Source organism: Diabrotica undecimpunctata, chromosome 7 (genome assembly GCF_040954645.1).
Source record: "Diabrotica undecimpunctata isolate CICGRU chromosome 7, icDiaUnde3, whole genome shotgun sequence".
In the NCBI taxonomy this organism is placed as follows: Eukaryota; Metazoa; Arthropoda; class Insecta; order Coleoptera; family Chrysomelidae; genus Diabrotica; species Diabrotica undecimpunctata.
In genome coordinates, this window is record NC_092809.1 from 58,233,577 (window position 1) to 58,258,896 (window position 25,320).

The 25,320-nt window shown below is 34.1% G+C and overlaps 2 protein-coding genes across 2 annotated transcripts in view; one reads left to right on the forward strand and one right to left on the reverse strand.

Moving 5' to 3' along the window:
- On the forward strand, positions 1-15,431 carry LOC140446772 (uncharacterized). Its single transcript, XM_072539361.1, has 3 exons — positions 1-928; positions 9,030-9,237; positions 15,069-15,431. Exons 1-3 carry the CDS (start codon positions 100-102, stop codon positions 15,352-15,354), a joined length of 1,323 nt encoding a protein of 440 aa, XP_072395462.1. The 5' UTR covers positions 1-99; the 3' UTR covers positions 15,355-15,431.
- Positions 15,432-16,748: 1,317 nt separating this feature from the next.
- The window catches only part of LOC140446773 (uncharacterized), a 36,350-nt gene continuing 27,778 nt past the window's right edge, over positions 16,749-25,320 (reverse strand). The window contains exons 3-4 of the mRNA XM_072539362.1: positions 23,462-23,686; positions 16,749-17,150 (exon numbers count right to left, since the gene is read on the reverse strand). Coding sequence (XP_072395463.1) covers positions 16,860-17,150; positions 23,462-23,686 — 516 coding nt within the window. The 3' untranslated portion in view covers positions 16,749-16,859. The remainder of the gene's footprint in view (positions 17,151-23,461; positions 23,687-25,320) is intronic.

Here is a 25,320-nt window from a genome sequence, read left to right on the forward strand (position 1 = left end):
ACATGGCGTGTTAAGTATCCATAATCTGTCACTCATTAACTGTCATGCTTGTTTATATAAATTCCTCATTGCCCGAAAAATTTTAGCAATGTCTTTGACATGGAACAAGAACATTATTTAGTATCATCATTTCACCGATCCGCATCATACCCTCAAGCTTGGATGAACGAAAGGTTTGCAAACAAACAGCATGCTACCACGCAGACCAGTTCTGATATAAATTTTGAAAAAAGTGAAATTTCTCTCGATGAAGAAAATAAACAAACATACGAATCAGCCATAGATTTTATAAACAGATTTCATAAGGTTTTAAACAAAAAAATGGAAAATTTGTCTGCATGTGGTGATTTTACTTACAAAGAAAATAAATTTAAGTTCCCCGAAATACCAAACTACGCTTCTCTCATATTCTTAATTGATGGCACGATGGTTCATCGTCAAAATTATGAAAATCATAAAGATGAACAATATACAGACAAACCTCTTATTGAAACTGTACCAGAATCTACCTTGGATTTATTGAACCCAAGTTATTTTTCTGAGAATAATGTAATTTACGACAAAACGAAATTCAGAAACCTATTTCAGAACAAAAGTGCTTATGAGGTTAATCAAAATAATACATCTAATTGCAGTGTATCGAGTAAGTCGGAAGAGTTTTCAGAAGACCATCAGAAAGTTGATGCTGATAACAATCTTCAAACTCAAAGTGAATCTGATAATGTTTTAAATGAAGATAACTTTTTGGATGACAATGTAAAAGTGTTTGATAATCCCACAAAAAGAATGCCGTTGGTAAAGTCATCGTTTAATATTGTTAATATTACACCTTGTAATAATATAGTAAAGTATTCTCAAAATATGCACAGAAGTAAGAGCAAAGAAAAATGTCAAATAAAAAATGTATTAGCGCCAAATATGACTGAAGGTGATTATAATTATTTGTTATTAGAATGTACATATTATCATAAGCTTTTACTCTTTAAGCTCTTTAACTCCTCTTATATACCTAACATAGTATTTCGATCGTATTCTTTGTTTATTTTAGTATTTCCTCTTAGTATTGTTCTGATCTCTAGCATTTTTTGTTTTTAAGATGCATATAAGTATTTTTTCTTTTTACTTTGTTCAATCTTGATTGTAAGTTTTTCTCCACGGTTGTTATTTGAGTTTCGCGTGTTTTTACAAAAAGCCTTCTTTCTATAATAGCGCATATTTTTTAAAATCATTTAGATATTTAATACTACAATTTATTTATGATTTATTCTTAACTTTTGGCTCTATATGTGGATTTTGTAAGAATAAATTTCTTGTGGAATAGGTTTTCCTACGCCCAAATCTTAGCTAGCAATTACTAAGCTGCTGCTAAAATTACTAGCTCTACTTACCAGCGAGATCAGAGTACCAGAGATCAACCACTACTTACCCTTAAGTTCTTCCTCTTTGTAGATTTAAACCTACTTCCTATGTATAGTAAAGTGCTAAGACGTAAATCATATGAAGCCATTAATGAACTTAACATCTCTATCAAATGGACTGAACATATCCACAGTAGAAATACAAGGCGAATTGCAAATGCGAATGTGAATGCTGGAAAAGACTGTACGAGATGTCTAAGCATACAAAAAAGACTATTTTTAAAAATCAACACTATTCGTGGCATACGCTAATGATCTATACCTGATTGTTCACACCGACCGCAAACTTAAAGTAGCGTTTGCCTCCCTCTTAACTGCCTGAGAAATTATGAGTCTAAGAATAAAGGAAGAGAGCTAAATTTTCGTGAGTAGTTTTATTTTGACAAGACGTATAACTTTTACCCCTACAACAATTTACGTTTCTGGTAGCTAACAGGGCTTTACACAGTTGGCATAGTTGGAAAATACCAAGCCGGATATACTCCAGAAAAATCAACAATTGACCAGATTCATTCAATAAGACAGATCCTCGAGAAACATTAGAATTTAACATTGAAACCCATCACCTATTCGTCGACTTCAAGGCCGTATACAACAGTGTCAAGAAAACAGTACTATACCAATCAATGCGTGAGTTTGGTATACCAGAAAAACTTTTCCGATTAACGAGAATGACAATGTATGACTTAAAAGCCAGCGTTAGGTTACAGGGAGAAAATTCTCGATTCTTTGAGATAAAGGATGGACTCAGACAAGGAGATGCCCTGGCTTGCCTTCTATTTAAGATTGCCTTAAAAAAAGCAGTCCGAGACACACGAATTAGAGACGGCGGTACTATCTACAATAGATCGATATAAATCTTAGCATACGCTGATGACATTGACATGATAGAGCGTAGCAGGCGAGATGTTGAGCAATATTACCTATAATTGGAAACGGCGGTGAAACAGGTCGGTCTAGTCATCAACGAAGACAAAACCAAGTACATGTTGGTTACTAAGGTTCCTATAGCAAATGAGGAACGGGAAACAGCATTTGGAAGTCATATCTTTGAACGTGTTGACTGCTTTACATACCTTGGCTCGCTAGTGACTACTACCAATAAAAGAAGCGAAGAAATTAGAAGACGAATAAACCTTACAAATAGTGCATACTATGGATTCCAAAAACAATTCCACTCAAGAAATATCCAAAGAAAAACTAAAATTATTATATACAAAACACTGATGAGGCGGGTCCTCACATACGCGGCGGAAACATGGACTCTAACGAAAAAGCATAAAAGACTTCTGGGAATATTCGAGCGTAAGGTACTCCACAAAATATTTGGAACTATAAACGATCAAGGCCAGTCGCAAAAGATTTAATTTCTAATTATACCAACTCTTTAATGAACCAGATGTCGTAACGTTCATTAAAACACAGCGACTTAGATGGACCGGACACAAAATACGAATGATTGCTAAAAAGCTAACGACAGGAGCACCTATAGGAAGAAGAAGCAGAGGCCAGCCACGAATTAGGTGGTTAGATGGACTTAAGACCGACTTGCGGATACTAGAGATCAGAAAAACACGTTGCCAGAAATCAAACAAAATGGCGACTAATCTTTGAGCAGGCCAGGAACCACAGAGAATTGTCAAGCCAAAGATGATGATGAGGATAATGGTAACTAACAAGGGTAGCAGGTATGAAATATGTTAAATTGACTACACTCAAAAATTCATTACTAACGGGTTGTTTTTTGTTAATTTTCAAGAATCCAAATTAGCCGAAAAACGATTTGTCCAAAAAGATGCAAGGTTTTCTCAAAGAGAGAACATGTAGGTATCATTAACGAGGTCATAAAAAATAATTACTAACCACCGGAGTTTTTTCTGTTCGTTAGTTAATATTTATATAATTTAACACCCACATCCTGGTCCTACGTGCAAAAGTTGTAGTAAAAATATCTAATGTAAAAATAATTACTATTAAGTTGAATCTTCAGCTTCGTTTCGATGAGACGCCCAAACATTTCCTGTACGAAAATTGTCGATTGTGGTAGCTAACAGAGGTAGCAGGAATATAATATGTTGATTTGATAATTCTCAAAAATATATACTATCTGCGTATTTTTCTGTTAATTCTCAAGATAATTATCTAAATTAACCGAAAAAATATTTGTCCTTCAAAATGCAAGATTTTATCAAATAGTCTCCCTTTTCGGCATGTATCATTAAGTAGGTCATGAAAAATAATTACTAACCACCTGATTTTTTTCTACTGATCAGGTAATGTTTATTTAATTTAACACCCACATTGTCCTAAAAATTGCGTGGTAGGTTATCCTGGTCCTCCAAAGAAATACATCATCATCATTAATCTAGGTATGCTTCCACTGCTGGACATAGGTCTCCCTCAGCTCTTTCCATTTGTCTCTGTCTTGTGCAGCTTGCATCCAGTTACCGCTTCAGGTCGTCAGTCCATCTGGTTGGTGGGCGTCCTCTGCTCCGTAATGCTTCTTGTCTTGGTCTCCACTCAACAATACATTTTGTCCACCCATAATCAAGAAATACTACAACATTGTGTACTAGCAACAAATATAGACGCCCAGGCCTTTTCATCACATTTTTTTTTGTGCTCACATTAGAGTAGGTTACTAATATAAATAAATATAAACTACCTGTGAACACATAATTGAGATAAAAAAAATACTAAAGAAAGTATTTTAATTAAAAAAAAAAGAAATATAAAAATAAAGAAAAAATTGCCTCAATTTGAAAATAATTCTCCATAGGTACTCCATAACGACAGATGTACCTATGTAAAAGTAATACGCACTATTAATCGTTTAACGACAATACATATTATCTCGTGCTATACCTATAATATTTTATTTGTAGTAAATACATACTATTCAGTACATACATAGTTATTTTTACCTTTAAAATATTAAATAATCTATTCTATTGATTATACAGTACAATAATATTTTTGTCAATTAAAATATTTCGAAAAAATTGATTGCCTTCATTAATTAGAATAAAAATTGAAGATTCGTCTCAACTCTCTAAAATCGTTCTCAAACATTAAAACGTCAAATTATCAATACGAAAACCGAAACCTCAAATTTTTGTAGTTAAATATATAATTATCATTACAATAAATTGTGGAGAGTATACCTACTGGCCAATTTAATGTTTTCACTTCCTTTTTGCATTTTTTTTTGTTTTTTTTTTATTTATTAATACCTATGTATGTATGTGGGTGCATAAGGGCGTATATGTTCGCATATGTATATAATATACTTATATTTAATATTGTAGCAAACAGTATTTGTTATCTATCGTGGCTGAATGGATCAAGCAATCCAAAGCCAATAGAATAAATAATAAATTGTGGCTTAATTCCAACAGTTTCAGAACCTTTTGAAGAAATATGTTTCCACTTTATATTGTATTACAAATAGGAAAACGAAAATGACAATTATTGTAGACTAGCGCTACATACATGTTTTATAGTAGGACTATTGTTTTATTTGGATGAAAAATACACTAACCTAACACGTGATTCCTTTGTCCTACAGTTACTGATAAAAAAATGATCTTGTGGTATTGACAACTTTTGACACTAGGACCAGGATAACGTACCACGCAATTTATCGAACAATGTGGGTGTTAAATTATATAAATATTACCTAACCAACAGAAAAAAATGAGGTGGTTAGTAATTAATTTTCATGACCTCGTTAATGATAAATGTTGGAAAGGGGGAACTCTTTGACAAAACCTTGCATTTTGTAGGACAAATATTTTTTCGGCTAATCTAGATAATTATCTTGAGAATAAACAAGAAAAAAACTCACGAAAAATTAGCTTGTTAGTAATAAATGGTGAAAATAGACTTCGGATCCCGGACTATTTGTTTAATTTTTTTATTTTTGATACCCATGTGTTACAGACAAACCTGAGGAAGAAATTGAAGCATATTACGAACAACTACAAGATGTGTTAAAATTAAGAAAAAGTCGTGAAATTACAGTATTTATGGGCGACTAATGTCAAAATCGCCGAAAGAAGTTATGAGGAGTACATTGGGAAGTTCGCAATATATTAAAGAAACCAGAGGGGAGAGAGGCTATTGTAGTTTTATATAGAAGGACAAATGATAGTAAGCAACACCTTATTCAAGCTGCCAAAGAGAAGATTATACACATAGAAAGCACCAGGAGACAAAAAGGACAAAATAATCCGAAATCAAATTGATAACATTCTCGTCAGTAAGAAGTTAAGAAATGGGATAAAATTAGTAGAGACTTACCCAGTCAACGATGTTGCATTCGATCACAATCCTGTGGTAATGGACATAAAAATACGACTAAGAGGAAAATGGCGACAACATAATAATTATACCAAAGTTGATATTACAAAATTACAAGAACCATATACTGCTCAAATTATAACTCCAAGATATAAAAGAAGTAGAACACATAATAGCAGATCCACATATACAATGGTCAAAAATTAAAGATACAAACAATAAACACTCAAAACTAAACTTTAAATAGAAATGATCACCAGAAAAAAATGGATGACTCAGGAGATTTTGACTCTAATGGATGAACGTAAGAAACATAAATGCAAGAATGGTGTAGAATACAACAAAATTCAGAATGTCATTATAAACTAAATTAAGGAAGCAAAGAAAAGTTCATAAGAAAATTAAGGAATTCGTCGGTTTTGAATTTAAACAAGACACAAACATATTAGGTAATAAAAACGGTAGAATATTCATGAATTTAGAAGAACAACTTATATATTTGAATAATTACATATTTCAGCTCTTCAATGATAATGAATCAAGGAATTTCGTCTTAACACTTTTGGAAGATGAACCTCCAATAACACTTGATGAGATAAAACAAGCTATAAAAATAGAAAAAAGTGTCAACGCAGTAGGGCCAGATGAGATTTACTGTGAACGCACAGGAAAACTGGACGATAAATATATTTCTGGTTTGGTGAACCTATTAAATTGTGTATATAGAACTAAAATAATTCCAATTGAATGGAATTCCAATTCCACATTTCTCACCATTTTAAAGAAGTCCCGTCCTACCAACTGTGATGATTACATGCTTATGAGCCTAATGAGTCATACATTAAGGTGTTCCTACGAATTAAACATACCAGAATTTACAATAAATGTGAAAGTGAAACATCACATACACAGTTCGGATTCCACAATACTTTGGGAACCATAGAAGTGCTGTGTGCCTTTAATGTACTGGTATAGAGATGCACAGATGTCAACTAAGATATGTATGTCTGCTTCATTGACTATTCTAAGACCATTGACAATGCTAAGCACGAGAAGTTACTGGATATCTTGCAAAAACTAAACATTGATTATTGAGATGATCAAATGATATCAAGACTATACTGGGGTCAAACGGCAAGAATAAAACTCGAAGGCTCCCTGTCAGAGAAAATATGTATTTAGAAGGGCGTAAGACAGGGATGTATTCTCACCAATGTCATTTAATTTATCTTCTTCTTAATGTGCCTATCCGTGACGAATGTTGGCGAATATCATGGCAATCTTTATCTTATCTACAGTAGCGCAGAAAAGCTGCACAGATGTTATGTTGAACCAGGTTCTGAGGCTCTTTAAGCAGAATGTTCTTCTTCTTCGTGGACCTCGCTTTCCAAATATTTTTCCTTACAAAATGGCTTGTAGGAGGGCATATCTGGATTCATTTCGCATAATGTGTCCAAAGTATTATAACTTTCGAGATTTTATGATGATCAGTATCTCTCGTAATGAGGTTCGCCTCATTTGTGACTCAGTTAGTCCACATGATCTTAAGTATTCTTCTATATAGCCACATCGCAAATACTTTCAATCTTCTGCACATACCTTCGTTCAGGGTCCAAGCTTCAACACCATAAAAAACAGAGAAGACATAGCATCGCAGTATTTTTACTTTTATATCAAGAGAAAGGTTGTGGTTCTTGAAGGACTCCATCCGGTTAAAGATGGATCTAGCTTTTTCGATGTGCGCTTTTATCTTCTAGTTTTTGGTTCATTCTTCATTTATTATGATGTCGAGGTAGTTCTAATGCGTCATTCTCTCTACTGGGTTTGATTGACGTAGAGTTGACCTGTTATCTTTTTCTTGCTAATTATAATGAGCTTTGTTTTGTTTACATTTATATTGACTCCATATTGTTGACTGTAATACGTGATTTTGTTCATAAGGACTTGTAGGTCTTTTAGGTTATCCGCAAATACTATGGTGATTTAATCTATAATCTGAATGTAATATTTTCCGCGAAACCTTAGAGGATGCGTCAGCTAGAATAGCGATAAATATAGTTTTTGTTAACAACATGAGATATACTGACACAACAGCTATAATAGTCAAGAATTTGGAAGACCTTTAGAGTCTCTTTGATAAAATATATATAGGTAAGACGCACTGTAAGACAATTAGGTTTTAATAGACAGGTCATTGACCGGGTTTCGCGGTACAAATATGGTGCATCTATTATCAACGAGGCTAAGCAACATTCAGAAGAAATTGGTTTACGCATTATACAAGCACAAACTGCGTTCGTTAAAATGAAAAAACTGTTAACAGCATCGTATGTTTCTATGACTCTAAGAATTAGAAGGGTTAGGTGTTATATATTTTCCATATTCTACGATGTTGGAAGTTGGACACTAAATAAGGAACTCTTTAAAAGCTAGAGATCTTTGAAATGATGCTGTACAGGCGCGTTCTCAGAGTCTCCTGAACGGATAGAGTCACAAATCAGGCAGTACTGGAAAGACTAAATATTGAACCCAAAATTATATTTACTATAAAGAAGAGAGAACTTGAGTTTCTTGGCTACGTCTCTAGAGGCATAAGATATAAGTTCTTACAGCTTATTATGCAAGAAAAGATCGTTGGAAGAAGAAGCGTGGGACGCAGTTGATGTTGATCAGCCACCTACACAGAAGACACTGAATACAAGAAGAAGACCTATGTTAGACCTTGTTCTTGCGTCATAACTATGTGCCACACATCTCTTGCCATATTGTCATTCTACAGGAGTGATTTGTTGGCATGGTTGTCTCACGTGGAGGTGATGTGAACTGGCCACTGAGATCATACGATTTAACCCCGTAACACTCTGTCTTGTGAGGTGTTTGTAAGTTCCAGATCCCTGTGAATAAGTCACAAACCACAAAGGACCTCAAAGCCAACATAATCTATGCCAGCAAAGCCACAGTGAATATTTTAACAATCTTATTCGAAACATAATGCCATCGAGAGGCCTGTCAAATAAAAAAAAAGTTCGATTATATCTTACACAAACTTTGTTTTATTTAAGTTTATATATAGGAAGCGCTTAATTTTTATCCATTTATTTATTCTTATCCACTGTCTTGTATTTTCATTCTATAACAAGGGGAAAAATAAATAATGCATAAATATGCTCTACGATATACATATTGTAGTTTGCCATGAATTTCAAAACTGTCATTAATATCAGATGTAAATGAGGCATCCTAGTTAGTAAGAGATAAGCTTTAATTTAATTAATTGAATTAACACTGATTAGTTGATACATCTTTCAGATATAACATTGCTTCAAAACATAAAATCTACTACGACAAAAAAAGTTAAAAACATGTTTGACAGGATATCTGTGAAAAAATCATTTATTTGTCAGGAAAATCAAAATATCACTTATGAAGACAGTTCTGATACAGATAGTGTAATACTTGACGATGAACAATTTGAAAGGAGACATCAAACTGTCAAGTTTAAAAAATGTGTTGAAAGGTAAAGTATTTGTTAATCAAGTATTTCTTTTTTATTTTCTACACATGACCATACCGTCTGAGTCGTTCGCTTTTAAAATCCCAAATTATGGTATGTTTAACTTCCGTGAACTCACGCATCTTCTTATTTCGTATACCCTCTTTTCTTGATCTTTTCTTCTTCTTCATGTGCCATTTCCGCTACGGAGGTTGGCAATTATCATAGCTATTTTAATTTATAAGGCAGTAGCTCTAAATAGTTGTTTTGAGCTGCATCCAAACCATTCTCTCAGGTTCTTAAGCCATGAAATTCGTCTTCTTCTGATGCTTCTTCTGCCATCTATCTTTCCTTGCATTATGAGTCGCAGGATGCCATACTTCTTGCCCCGCATCACATGTCCAAGATACTGTAGCTTTCTTTCTTTAATTGTAAGTTCAACTTCCTTCTCTTTACCTATTCTTCTCAGTACTTTATTGTTCGTAACTCTATCTACCCAGGAAACCCTCATATTTCTTCTATAGGTCCACATTTCAAAGGCGTTATGTCGTCTCATTGTGTCTAGATTTAATTTACGTATATAGTACACTATATACGTAACATTTTGTTAGGCGTACTTTAAGAGCTAATGTTAAATCTTTGCCACATAGGACCTTTTTCATTTTCATAAAATTAGAACGTGCTTTTTTGATTCTGACTTTGATTTCTGCAGTGTAGTCATTATTTTCTGTTATAAGTGTTCCTAGATAAGTGTACTTTTTTACTCTTTCGATCTGCTGGTCCTCTACTATCAAGATTTAGTTAGTATTATGGTTGTTTTTACAAATTTTCATAAACTTCGTCTTTTTGATATTGAGCGAGAGTCCGTACTCCCTACTACACATTACTATTTTACTTATGAGTCTTTCCAGGTCTTGTAAACTATCGGCTATTATTACTGTATCATCTGCATATCTGATGTTGTTAACTAAGACTCCATTTACTCTTATGCCGACTCTTTCATCTTCCATAGTTTCTCGAATTACCTCTTCAGAATAAGCGTTAAATAATAGAGGTGATAGTATGCAGCCTTGCCTGACTCCTCTCTTTATTTCTATTTCTTCAGATGTCTCTTTTTCAATTCGTACTATTGCTCGCTGATTGTAATAAAGGTTTGTTATTAGCCTTAAATCTCTTTCTTCTTAATCTTTTAGAATGTCCATTTCTAATTTCTCTTAATTTTGTTATCCTTGCAAATAATTGGTCATGATCTTCTTCTTCTAGCTTCATGACCGTTATCGATCGTTAGATATCATGTTGGCTACCATATTCGCTATCGTGGCTTTATTGACAGCAGCTCTAAATAATGATGTAGTCGATTTTCCCTACCAGTGTCTTAGATTTTTCAGCTATTATGTTCTTCTTCTATCAGGACCACGTTTACCTTAGATATTTCAAAGAATATTCAGATGTAAAAGTTCATATTTTTCAAGGTATCTCATGATGTGACCGAAGTATTTCAACTTGAGTCTCTTTATTGTATTAACCAGTTGTATTTTTTGGTTCAGGCGTCTCATTTCTAACTCTGTCGACCCAGCTTAGTAGTTGTTGATGTGTATGATGATCACTCCCTCATCATACAAAATAAATAAAAATAAACCCCGTACAAGACAGTAACTTCAATCCCATTTTTCTTTCCAAATTTCTCCTTTTTTTTTCTTTTTTTTTTGTTGGTTTGTTTTTTTTTTTTTAAGAAAAAGGAATAAATGAATTCTTGTTTAAAAGGTCCGTCCCTGTTCCGCTTGATAATTTCCTTAATAATCGTAATCTGCACCATGCATTCCAAAGAAACACATGGACGAAAACAAGCCACATGTGAAAATTATGACGAGCTGATCCAAAACAATCGAAAAGATTAGTGTGGTTTGACCCTCGAAAGAGCTTAAACCAACGTTCTAATGAAGCCATCAGTTAAAATTAAATGAACTAATGTTCTTACAGTTTTACTTGTATTTTTTGTTTCGTTTCTCTCGTTTAGTTTTTAATCTTTAATGTTAAGTTATCGTAGAGTTTTTATAACATCTTTAAAAAACCCTACAAATTGTTTTTGTAAGTATGAACCCTGTTGGTTTGTTTACTTATATTCTAAAATCTTTTTTATTTGTAGTGAACTGATGATGCTTTTAAAAAGAAAAAGCGAAACGTATTCGAATAAAGCAATAAAGTAGTTGACGACTTTTATTTGCCAATTATTGACCGATAAAACCTCTGCTATTCAACCATTGAATATATTCCATATATATATATATATATATATATATATATATATATATATATATATATATATATATATATATATATATATATAAAGGAAATCTGTCCTTATCAAATCAATATATATAGAGTATGTAGCTCTTAATTTCAATCCATCTTCGTTTGAATTATGTGTCAAATAATATTGGTGTAATGGTAGCCGGTCTCAGCTTTTGTGGAAGAAGAGGTCTGAACTAAGTAGAGATTCTTCAGCACTCGGCAGTCGGCATGAGATAGACTGGGCGAGGAAGTCCTCAACCCCGACACGGCGCGTCTCATATGGCTGATAGGTGACGTCCTGTATATTATATAGGATAGGTATGAATAAGGTTCGCCAAATAAGCACCCGCGGATCAACTGAGGACATAGTATAGGGCAGCAGCTATGCCATTATTAACTTCAAGGCTAGAGAAGAATGACTTATTGAGACTAATGACTTATATGACAATCAGATATTGGTTTAATCGGTTATAATACTGCGATGTGTAAGGCAAGGAGAAACCAATACACTAAATATACTCAAGATATTATGCCTAGGGCAAGTTATGGAAAACAAAAGACCCCTAGTCCGTGGCAGACCTTAAATGGTCAAGGGGTGCTAATAATCTCCACGTTAAATGCTAGGAACCACCTGTAAGTGAAAAACAAAAATGACACATTGACAATTGGAACTTGGAATGCAAAATCTTTTTTTATGCCAGGAAAATCTCATAACATCGTGAGAGAATTGAAAAGAATAGGAGTCAACATTCTCGGAGTCAGTGGTTAGGTGGCCTGGATCTGGACAGACAAACATCGATAACCATGTGATATACTATGCTGGTAATAACGATCCTCATTATTATAACGTAGTGGCATTTATAGTGGACGAGAAAAGCAGTAAATGTGTAAAGAACTTTATACCTACATCTGATAGAGTAGGTATGCTACAAATTAATACCGCTCCTCGAAATATTAACTTTGTTCAAGTATATGCTTCTACAGGAGTAAAACCAGAAAGAGAAATACGAGAGTTCTACCAAGAGATCAAATAGCTAATTAAGATCGCAAAGAAAAATGCTGTAAACATTATTATGGGAGATTTTAATGCCAAAGTAGGTGAAGAAGAAGAAAATATAATGATCACAAAAAAGAAAATTATATGCATGGAAAGCACCTGGAGATAATCAAAACCACATAATAAGAAACCAGATTGATTATATATTAATAATTGACAAGCGTTATAGAAGTGAAATCAGGGCAGTTAAAATATATCTGGGGACGGATATCGGTTCCGACCACAATCCTTTTATCAGTAAAATCTCAATTAAACTGAAGAAAATCAAACGCAGAGAGAAGATAAAACCTAGCCTCGAAAAACTTAAAGATTTAGCAGTACAGGCAGGTATGGAGAAAATACTCAATGATACACTCAAAGAAAAATTCAGTGAAGCATTCGCGGTAGCAGAAGAATCAGTAGAAAGTATTTGGCACTCCTTCAAAACAACAATCACAACTATACCTGCAAACAGAACAACTACAAGACAACACAAGAAAAACAAAGAATACATAGATGACAGAAGAAATCCTAGAACTGATGGACATAAGAAGATCTTACAAATACCACAATGAAGTAAAATATAAATAAACCCGGAAAATCATCCGAAACAAAATCAGGAAAGCCAAAGAAGAATTGATGAACGGCGGATGTGAGGAACTGAGGGAATTACTAAAAAAACATGACTAATTCAATGCATACAAAAAGATTAAGGAAGTCACAAATATGAAAAAAAATTCCCTGCAACAACTTTAGTAGATGATAACAACCAAATAGCATCTAGACCAGAAAATGTAGGAGATATATGGGAAAATATATCAAAGATCAGTTTGATGATGAGAGAACAGAACCACAAATTAATATAGTAAAAGACACCAGTCCAGATGAGATATATGTAGAGATAATAAAACTTATCGATGAAGACAATCTGCAGGCCTTAATACTACTATTTAACAAAATATATACCACTGGAATCTTTCCAGAAGACTGACTTAGATCGACATTTATACCTATACCCAAGAAAAATAAAGCAAATAGATGCTCACAGTTCAGATTAATTAGCCTGATGAGCAATTTTCTGAAAATTTTACTCAACATTATCCATCAACGTATATACAAAGAATGCGAAATAAATCTGAGCGACGATCAATTTGGATTTCGTATGGAGATTGGTACGAGGGAGGCATTATTTGGCCTCCAGATATCACTACAAAAATTCCGAGATCAACGAACAGACGTGTTTCTCTGTTTTATCGACTACGAAAAAGCATTTGATCGAGTAAAACACACATAACCCATAGAAACCCTAACACAACATGGTATAGACCATAACACGGTGGCCCTTATTAAAAACCTATATTGGGATCAAATGGCGTCGCGCGTTGATTAAAATAGACAATCGTATGACAGCAGAAATGTCAATAAAAAGAGGAGTTCGACAGGGCTGTGTACTTTCTCCACTATTGTTTAATATATATTTCTAAAAGATCTTCCAAAATGCCCTGGAAAATATTGAAGAAGGAATAAAAATCAACGGAGAATATGTAAGGGTTTGCAACGACTTTTGAATGCCATAACCAGAGAGGGCTTGGTAGAGGGCAGCTTGGGGCTGAATATAAACACAAATAAATTAAAATTAATGGCCGTTACACGTGCACCAAATGCCGACATTAATGTTCGTATATACAACAAACAGATAGAACCCATACAAAAATTCCAGTATCTTGGTTGCTGGATAACAAACGATCTTGACTACGCAGTTGAAATACGTGCTTGTATAGAGTATGCTAGGTCCGCTTTTCAAAGAATGAAAAAATTCCTAACAAACTCTACCTTATCGTTGGATATCCGATACCAATTTGTAAAAATATTTATTTATTCCATATTGCTATACGGAGTGGAAACATGGACTCTCGGAATCACAAGTATGAGACGTGTAGAAGCCTTTGAGATGTGGGTTTTTCGAAGGATGCTGAAGATCTCTTGGACAGAGCACGTGACCAACAACGAGGTGCTGAGAAGAATGGAGACTGAGAGAGAACTCCTAAATATTGTAAAAACCAGAAAAACGAGTTATAGGACATATTTCCAGAAGAGAAAAATACAACTTCCTACGACTGATAATGAAAGGGAAAGTGGAAGGAAGAAGAGGTCCAGGAAGAAGAAAATGCTCCTGGCTGAAAAATGTAAGAGACTGGACAGGCATGGACACACATTCGATACTAAGAACAGCTCAAGATAGAGAGCAATTTGCTGTAGTTATACCCAACCTTCGGTAATGGAAAGGGCACCTTAAGAAGAAGAAGAATGGTGGTAAATCCAGCATTTCTTTAGAGCTCTCAAAACAACGAATAATTTTGCTATGCCAAATGCTTTCTTAAAATACCCAAAAATTAGCACCAGGTATCGATTGTACTTAATTCTTTTCTCTTCTTAACAGTTGTTCGTAATGTAATATAAGCTAAGAGCTGGTTATTATTTTAAAACTGTAATAATTGGACTACTATATCGAAAAATTTATTTTTAGAGTTCCAGAAATCAAAGAGCATGTTGAGAAGACACTTCCCTTTCAACTAAGTAGTAAGGAGCTGTCACAAGCAAATAAAAAGGCTTTAAGCGCTATTGGATTATTCACCAATGGAGGAGATATCAAACCAGATATAATTAATATTTTGGAATCACAGAAAACTTTGTGTGACGACATAAGAAACAAACGATTCAGGAGCAAACGTCAATTGGATTTTCAATTTCATTTAAAACCGAAAATTGATTTTGATGATTCTGTACATTCTCTATCTAGTGAAATATTTTAAGTTGCGCTTCTAGCAATAATGTCAATATTATAAAAAAATAAATATAATATACAACAACTTTACCAACTTTTAGATGTTTTGTCGTGACTAAGTATATAACTAAATCTAAACATTCTATAAGCGATACTTATATGAAATCTTTTTTTGTATATTTAAGAGTAATATTCTCAAGAGCTCTAAGAGTAAACATAAAAACTATAGGTCTTACTGGAAGCCCAATTTGAATTTAGACCAGACACTCAAGTGAAGACCAGGTATTCACGTTCACAGAATATATCGCAGCAGGCTTCAACAATAGGCAGTACACCGAAGCATCCTTCCTAGACATAAGCAAAGTATTCGACAGAGTTTGGCACAAAGGACTGATCTACAAAATGAAGAATTATGGATGATGACTACTTTCTTCGTACATCACAAACCAAAAATTCAGGATTTGCATTGGACAAGTCTTATCCGAAGTCCTAATTCCGGAGGCAGGAGTACCACGGGGAGCTTTTCTGTCTTCGCTGCTGTATAAGCATATATACAACCGATGCCCCAAGAATGGTGGCCTCGGCTGTATATATGTTAATAGTGGCCAAGCACAGAAACCAAAAAATTGCAACCAGAAACCTACAAACAGCACAAGACGCCCTATAAGAATGGTGCAGACCGTGAAAAATTGCAGGAACTCCGGAGCAGACCCAAGCATTGATGTTTAAGAAAAGACGCAGCGACCGCCCGAACAACTAGATATGTTCGACACTCCCATCGAATGTTTAAATGAAGCAAAGTACCTCGGAGTCGCCATGAATAAGGGACTTATGTTCACACCTCATGTTACAAGAACAGTACAGAAGGCAAAAATGGTACAATCCAATATCAACGAAGAAGAAAATTAACATTCAGAACAAAGACAAGGCTCATTAATAGCATCATACTGCCCATACGCATCTCTCTCATGGGGACAGGCTTTCAAGATCAACAAAAAGAAGATCCAAGCTGTCCATAACGGAGCACTACAAGAAGCAGTGAAGGTCCCTTGATACATAGCGGAATGATTTCTTTTCTCGATACCCAATAGATCCGAGTATTATACCAGATGGATGACAAAGCAAGAACAAAATTCGCCGAACTAGTGGACTGTCCCAACCAAATACTGCCAGAGATCATAAGGTATGATGTGATATCTTTCACCGATGAAAACACAGAAAACCCAAACAGCATGAGATGAGTACATTACTCATCTCCTGGTTTTTAAAAAATGTTTCACAATGTATATCTTGTCCCCACATGAAAAGCGTATACTTTGATTCATAATTTTAGGGGAACTAAGAAAATGTAAAAAATATTTTTATACAGAATATCATTTTATTTTATACAGTTGTTTAATATACACAATAAACATTGAAAACAACATAAATTATATATATTTATACATTTCAATCTTTTGACTTCACACAGTAATTATAATATATACAAGAGGCGTGATATTTACTCTTATAGTAATATTTAACAAACAAAAATCATTTACTGCTCCACTCCGAAAAACTACGCCTTGTCATTGAGGACATATCGTCAGGTGTCATTATATCTTTTCTCTTCATAACTCGCTTGAGAATGTCTGCTACACCCGTATTTAAGATAGCGTTTATGCAGCTGGTGCTGGATGATTGAATGGACGGTTTAATGATTTCTTTTTGCTGCTTGAGCAGATCCTGCGTTGTTACTATGTAAGATGCTGATCTCTCCCTTGCTACTTTCTTTAATTCTTCATTGGTAAATATCGAAGCGTTGTCTTCCCTTATAGAAGAATTCTGGAAAACATAAAAAACTTGTTAATGTAAAACTTAAGATTAAAGTTAACTTAACTTAAAAGTTAAGATTTTAACCTTCATAAAAGTAAAAGGCCTAACAGGTTTTTTCAGTCTATGAACAGTTGTCTTCTGAAAGAAAGAGACAGCAACAGGAAAATCGAAACAAACTAGTCCCTATCGTAAATGGAATAATTTTTCCGACAAACGAGGTATACCTTTAAGTGGTAAACCTTAAGTTTACGGATTTTAATAATTGGTAAAGTAAAGGAAGATAACTGACATTGCGCGTAATGAGCAGCTCTCGCTTTGCCTTGCTATATATTGATTTAAAAGATTTTAAGCAACATGAGGTTAAGGACATGTCAGAATATATTCTAACTTTTGACGTGACGGGATCCAGTCTTTCTCTCTCTCTCTCTCCCAATAACGCTACAGCCCAAGTTGGGTTCTGGCCTCCTTCAGCATCCTCCCCCTTTCCTTGGCTGTTCTCCTGCAGTTATCCATCCTGAATATCTCTTTAGCATCGGTTCTCACTTCGTCTATCTACCTCTTTTCTGGTCTTCCTACTAGCCGACGTCCCAGCATAGTTCCATTGATCGTTCTACTAGCTGTTCTATTATTATCCATTCTTATAAGGTGACCTGTCCAGCGCAATATTTGTATTTTTGCATAATTTGCTACAAAGGGTTCTTTGTAATATTATAACTAGTGGTAAAACCTCATTCTCCAAATACCATTGTTGCAGTAGGGTCCCAATATCGTTCTCAATATCTTCTTTTAAAAGTCATAATAAGGTTTATCGTTTTTTCTGTAATAATTTTTGTTTCTACGCCAAATGTTGCTATTATTCGGTCTTGCAAATCTCTGAAAAGCATTAATTTGAATGTTGTTATGTCGTTGCTCACGACGTTACAATTGGATGTAGCTATAAGTGGGTAATTGCACGGTGCCCAAGCCTGCATTCGTCAAGAATGTCCTCTTGCTCTTTATGTCTATTGCAGTGCACACTCTCTCAACCTTGTTATTGCTGACTTATGTTTACAAGCGGATGTACGAAATTGCATTAAGATTGTACAGTCTGTTGGTTTATACATTAGACATTCGGCTCAAAGCACTGTCGCTCCGAAAGAAAAAAATCTGGATCTGGAAGGAAATTTATTCAGCGACTGAGCATGCTCTCAAAGAAAGCATGCTCAGTCGCTGAAATAATTGCTGAAATAATAAAAATAATGATAAAGAAACATCGCAATAAGCCGTCCAAATTATTAACACACGTCGATCTTCGAATTTAGTTATGTGCGTAGTTATTATTTAAAAAGACATTAGCTATACATTATCGCGATCAAAACAACTACAGGCAATTAACACAGATCTCATAATAGCATTAATGCTTTACAATCTTTGAGACATAAAGTTGACTATGAGAAATATTACCGTATTACAAAATAAATTTATTCGTCCCATTTTTCGTACATACAATTCAACAATTGATTGGAAGGTTTACAAAACATCGTAAAGTAGTATTAGCACTATCTGGTGTGTTACCGTCAAATTTTGCGGCCGGTTGTGAAATTGAAGAGAAATACATTTTGTATGTATTCTCTTTCTATTTGTTTATACCTACTTACGTAAAACAACGATTGGAAATAGACTGAACGGCTTGGCTCTCATAAACATTCACTATGGAATACTGTATTCCACTCCCCACCTAACATCAACTTATAATACAAATTAATCGGGATACAGAACATTAATTATTATAAACAAAAAGAGAAATCAAACGATTTCTACCTATCGAAAACGAATTCAAATTTTTACCACTGTGCTTCCTAAAACTTGCGAAGCAAACAGCTGGATAAATTACTCGGCAAGGGAATCTAAAATTGCATTCCACATGCCGTTCATCCTGGTCAAAATGCGTAGTGAATTCAGTTTCTGGTACTCCAAACGAAGTAAGTAATAAAACAATGTGTGATTAATTATTATGTATATTGTTCTGAAGCTATTTTCTTGTGGCATGTTAAACTATTTAAATGGGAATAAGCCACAATTAAAGGTAAAAGTAAGTTTATTGACGTTTCAATTTCTACTTCGGAAATCTTTCTCAAAATCACTAATGTTTGTATTTTGAGAACGATTTCCGAAGTGGAAATTGAAACATCAATAAACTTACTTTAACCTTTAATTGTGGCTAATTTCCATTTAAATAGTAATTATTAATTATGTAATGCGTACCGATATATAACAACATAAGTGTACAGTACATGAAGTCAAAGATGCAATACGAACTCTAAAAAATCGAAAATCATGCGGACCACCAGTTATATCGAACGAATTATTAAAACATAGCATATTTTCTCTAAAGCCGGTTATTTAGGAAACATTAGCCCACAACCTTTCAACCCATATAGCCTTACTAGATTTGACAAAGGCATACGTTGGGGTACTTTTCAATGCTCTGGATAGCAATGGAAAAATAAGGAATAAACAAAAAAATATATAAAAGCAGTTCAACAGCTTTAAAAATTATGACGGTAAAAATTAAAACTGGTAACAAATTAACTAGAGGAATTCCTATTAGTAAGGGTTTAAAGCAAGACTGCTGCATAGCACCTACACTTTTTAAAATAAAAAGTGGAGAATGAAGTGCTGCAATATGGGCATACCAATCCAAGACGGGAGATTGTACACGATACACTTCGCTGACAACCAAGTCATTCTAGCTGACGATGAGAGTGATATAGACTATATGTTTAGAAAACTGAAAGAGTAGTACCTACACCAAGTGGGGCCTCAAAAGTAATGTACAAAAAACCGACTACTTAGTTGCAGGAAAAAAACTGGAAAGGCTACAAATTGAAATGGGAACGAAGCAGCGAGAAAAGAAGAAATATATTCCAGGATTGGCCAAGCAAGATCGGGCACTAGACAGTTACATAGACTGTCATAGACTATTGTGGAATAATAAAATAACAAAAAAAAAAGAATTTTTAAAACAATAATAAAAAGTATTGTGTTTCCCAAAACAAACACATGGAAAAATCTTCATTGGTGGATCATGTAAAAAAAGAATAGAAGAACTGCTTCATATGGGCAGGAACAATTTGAGAATAGTAACATGAATGTTAATCGCCCGTGCACCAGTAAGAGAATTCCTGACGACTCTGTGATAAGGAACTAAAAACTGTGAAATATGTATGGGCAAAAACTGTATGGGCAAAAAAGAGGAGGCCCTGGTATATTTAGGACACACCACGAAAAGACCTGTACAAACTTCTACAGGGTACAAAAATTCTAGACTGGGTGTAGGAAATGACAATGGGCATCAAACACAATAAGCTTTAGCTTCAGTGATAACGGACATCTTTTTAATCAGTCGGGACCAGGGAAAATAAGACTAAAAATAAAAATATACAGGCCCAACCTTCCAAATATTAAACCAATAAATATTTGGCGAATCATAAAGTTGGCTATTTCTTCTAAATTGTGACGAATCGTAAAATAAAAAGGAAGTACTTAAAAGCCTATCAGCTAGGAATAGGTTCCGCCTTGTTTACATGAACTTGTTAAAGATGTTACGATGTAGTCGGCATCTGGGTATCTTTCTGTATGCATGAAAGGGTGGATATTTTTTTCAAAAAGTCTGACCAATTTTTATAAACAATTTTTTTACAAATAAATTTTCAAATTTTAATATTTTAATTTACAACTAGGCTAATCGTAAAGTTCGGTTCAAAATACGTTAAAAATGACATTTTGACAATGCTATTTTGACAATTTACTATTAAAAAAATGGGAGAAACTCCCTTTTTCGTTGAGTTAAGCAATAAACAAATAGCTTTTCGCCATTGCAGAATTAACAAGTACAGGACGGATTAGTCCGTGTTGACAAAAGATGTCTGCAACTACATTAATCATTAAAGTCTTTAAACTCTAATGTAATGTAATGTAATCTAATGTAATGTAATGTAATGTAAAATGTTATCAAACTAAATAAAATTGTTTAGTAAAGTTTTATGCTTTATTCAACGTTGCTCTCATTCAAAGGGAAGTATAAGAAAGGCGTCAAAGAACCTATCTGTCATTTAATGCGAAAGAAATAGTTAATAATAATGTTTTTTAACTTTAACTGATAGGCATATGAATAGGATAAGTTTGATATTGCGGATAAACACATCATTCGCCGTAAAGTGTTTGCTATGTATAAAGAACAATAATTGGTGCCCACATTAGACAATTTTCATAATAAAGTCAATGCAGATGACACTGGAATTAAATAGGGTAGCATAAGTTTGTGGAAGTGTTTGCGGTGCATAGGATTTAGTTTTAAGTACCGTCCTCTGTTCCCAGTACCAGTAATGCATTGGTTAGTGATCAGTGTGGTAGTATCTGGTATCTACATATTGAATCAAATGGGGTACAAAAAAGCATCGCATACCTTCGAAGTTCCACAAACCTCGCTTAAAAGTTATGTGGTCAAATACAAGGCAAACTTACATCGTTCTACTTCTGTAGAAAAAAAGTTTGGTCGTTACAGAACTGTTTTCACCCCCCAAACAGGAGAGTAAATTGAAGGCTTATATTAAAGTTATGGAGGAACGATATGGGCTAAATCCTTGTGAGCTGAGAAGGTTAGCTTTTCACTTAGCAAAAAAACATCGTATTACATACAAACTAAATGTTACGAATGGAATAGGTGGTGTTGAATGACTGAAAGGCTTTTTAAACCACATAAAGGTATAAGCCTTAGTAAACCTGAAGCCATATCACCTGCACGAGCGCAGGGATTCAATAAAATTACTGTTGAAAAGTGTTTTGCTATTGACAAAGCTATTGACAAATATGAAATTCAACCCCAGCATATCTATAATGTCGACGAAACGGGGATGTCGACGGTTCCAAAAGGCCACTTTAAGATATTAGCTGCAACTGGAAAATGCCAGATAGGAGTTTTGACTTCCGCAGAGCGAGGGAAAATTATGATGACAGTCATATGGTTTAGTGTTGCTAGACTACATGTTTCCGATATTTATTTTTCCACGTAAGCGTATGAATGCTGAATTATTAGATGGAGCACTAACTGGATCTTGGGGATTTCATCCGTGAAAATGATATTGTATTACTATGCTTCTTCTCACATTGCACCCATCGTCTTCAGCCTTTAAACGTGGGTTTTGAGCAGCCTCTAAGCAAGTATTGTAATAACGAAGTAAATAAATCTTAAATTAGTGAGCTAATTTAAGATTGCAAGTTTATTTGGCCAGGCCTTTATAAGCGCAGATAGCATGACAACCGCCATAAATTCGTTTAGAGCTACTAGAATCTGGCCGAATCGACACATTTTTACAGATGCTGATTTTTCTCCAGCTGAAACGACTGATAATCAGCTGGATTTTTCAGTATCTGCAAAGCCCTCTAACCCCCAAACGGAACAGACTCCTCAGCATAAAACCAATGCAACAAATTCGTCAGAAATAGATTCTGAGGGTGCCAAAACAAATTGGTAAATAAATGCGGAATAAGTACAATTACGAGAAGAACAAACACCCGAAAAATATTGCTAAAAGTAACGATGAAAGGCCTGGTTGTTCATGGATGACTAACAGCGAAATACAATCATCTTCGAACGATATCATGCCCATACCAAAAGAAACTCGAGTAACAAGACGTGTCACGAAAAGAAGAGGAAAGACTGCTATAATCACCGAATCGCCTTACAAAAATGACCTTTTGGAGTGACAACAAAACAGAGAAAACTCTGCAAAAAAAAGAAAGGTCCCAAAAAACTAGTAATCAACTCTAAAATAAATTAAATTAAGGGTAAAAACATACAAAAAAACAAAAAAAAGTAGAAAGAGGAAGAAAAAGAAGAATCTGAGGAGGAGGATGTTCAATGCATTTATTGTGGCTCCTTTTGTTCGAAATCCGATGAAGGAAATTTTAAGTTTCTTTCCGTAAGAATCTTCCACAAAGTTTTTCAATAGTTAAAAAAAGGTTAAGGCATTGCCAGAGAAATAGGGATTCATTTATATATATATATATATATATATATATATATATATATATATATATATATATATATATATATATATATATATATATATATATATATATATATATATATATATATATATATATATATATATATATATATATATATATATATATATAATATATATATATATATATATATATTATATATATATATATATATATATATATATATATATATATATATATATATGTATTGCTAGCCTAAATTTGTATTAAAAAGTTTATTTTAGCAAAAATTCTGTTAATTGCGTACTCACCTGGCGTGATAGCGATTCTGAATAGAAAGAAGCTTCTAGGTTTGAATTCTCGCAGTCATGATCATTTCTCACAAGAGCAGTTTGAAATATCTCCGTAAGTTTCTTAGAATATTTTATTGCTTCGTGCGCCTCTTCAAGGGTTAAAATTACATATTCTCCTGACGGTTTTTCTCCAAGTTCTCTCTGCGTACTAATACTACTTTTGGCGTCGGATATATCATCCATCTAGAATAAAAAGAAATATACAAGTAATTTAAAGCTTTAAAATATGTATACTATATGACCTATTTGGATGTTAAGTTTCTCATGAAAACAAGAAAATAACTTTTATAATTCTAAAAGAAGTGAAAAGAGGCAGATCCATAATCAGTTTTAACTTTTCTGGCGCTTGTCAATCATAGCAGTTGATAGTTCTGTGTTGGTGAAGGCGTCAGAAAATTCTGTGTTTAGTGGCGGTTGTTGATGTAGTCTGCTTAATTCTTTTTTTGTATATCATGACATGTATGCTGTTGATCTCGCGGATATCAAAAAAGAGACTTTATTCTGCAGTTAACTAGTTAGACACCATGCTTATCTGTTTGATTTTTTAAAATTTAAAATCTCAGCTGTTTCCATCAATCTGTTCCCTGGTCGTATTATGTAGTTTTTTTAGAAGCTCCTCATCGACATCATTCTTTACATAGTCGTTATATGCACTGAGTGGCAAAAAAGTGGCCACCCTATAAATTTCCGAAAATAAAAATTCATTGTAAGTTTTATGCACTGTATTGACGTTTATGTTGTTGTTTTCTGTAGTCCCTGTTTATCTTCTAAGTTAAAAACATTTAGTTAAACAATAATTTAGCTTTTCAAACGTGGATTTCGACTAAGTAAATTATTAAGATATGGTGTTATCTACAGTAGATGTTGCTACAACATTGCTACAAGATGGAAGAAGTCAAGCTTATGTATCCGAAACTATAAGTATTCCGAGAACTACAGTACCGTAAGCTTTCCATCGCTTTATTGAAACTGGTACATACTCACGTCGACCCAAATCCGGTTGTAGAAGAGTTTCCTCGCAAAGAGATGATCGTTTTATTGTAATATAACTTTTAAGAAAACGTCATTCCACTGAAATTGCTGCAAGAAACCGTTTGCAGGAGGTTCGAGATGTGTATGTAAGTGAGATAATGATTAGAAGACGCCTCAATGAAAGAGAACTAATGACAAGAAGGCCGGCTATTGTTCCCGAATTACAACCCAGACACTGTACGAATCGATTAATATTTGCTCGACAACATCAACACTGGTATATACAGGATTGGAGCATAATTCTCTTTACTGATGAATCGCGGTTCCGTTTAAAGTCTGGCGATGGCCGAGAGAGGGTTTGGAGATGAAGAAATGAAAGATAAGCCCAAGCTTGTATGTCCCAGAGAAGAAAGTTTGGCAGTGGTGGTGTCATGGTTTGGGCTGGGATCTCATTTAAAGCTCAAACTGAACTTATTTTCATCTATGGCCCCCTGAATGCTCACTGGTATATAGAGGATATTTTGGCAGAGGCAGTTGTTTCATTTGGTACATTTATTGGAGACAATTTTGTCTTTATGCATGATAATGCACGGCCGCATACTGCAAGAATGGTGACAAAAACTTCATCGTAGGGTTAGAAGTTAACCAGGCCAGCCAGAAAGTCTTGCAGAATTTCAAAACATGCTTCATGAAGAATATGAACGTATTCCTCAAGTTTTTATTCAAAATTTGTTTCTTTCCGTTCCAAATCGTATGCAAACGGGTATTGATGTTTTAGGACATAATACCCGATATTAAACAATTTTGTTTAAGTTCACTCGTAAGTTTTATTGTTTGTAATTAGT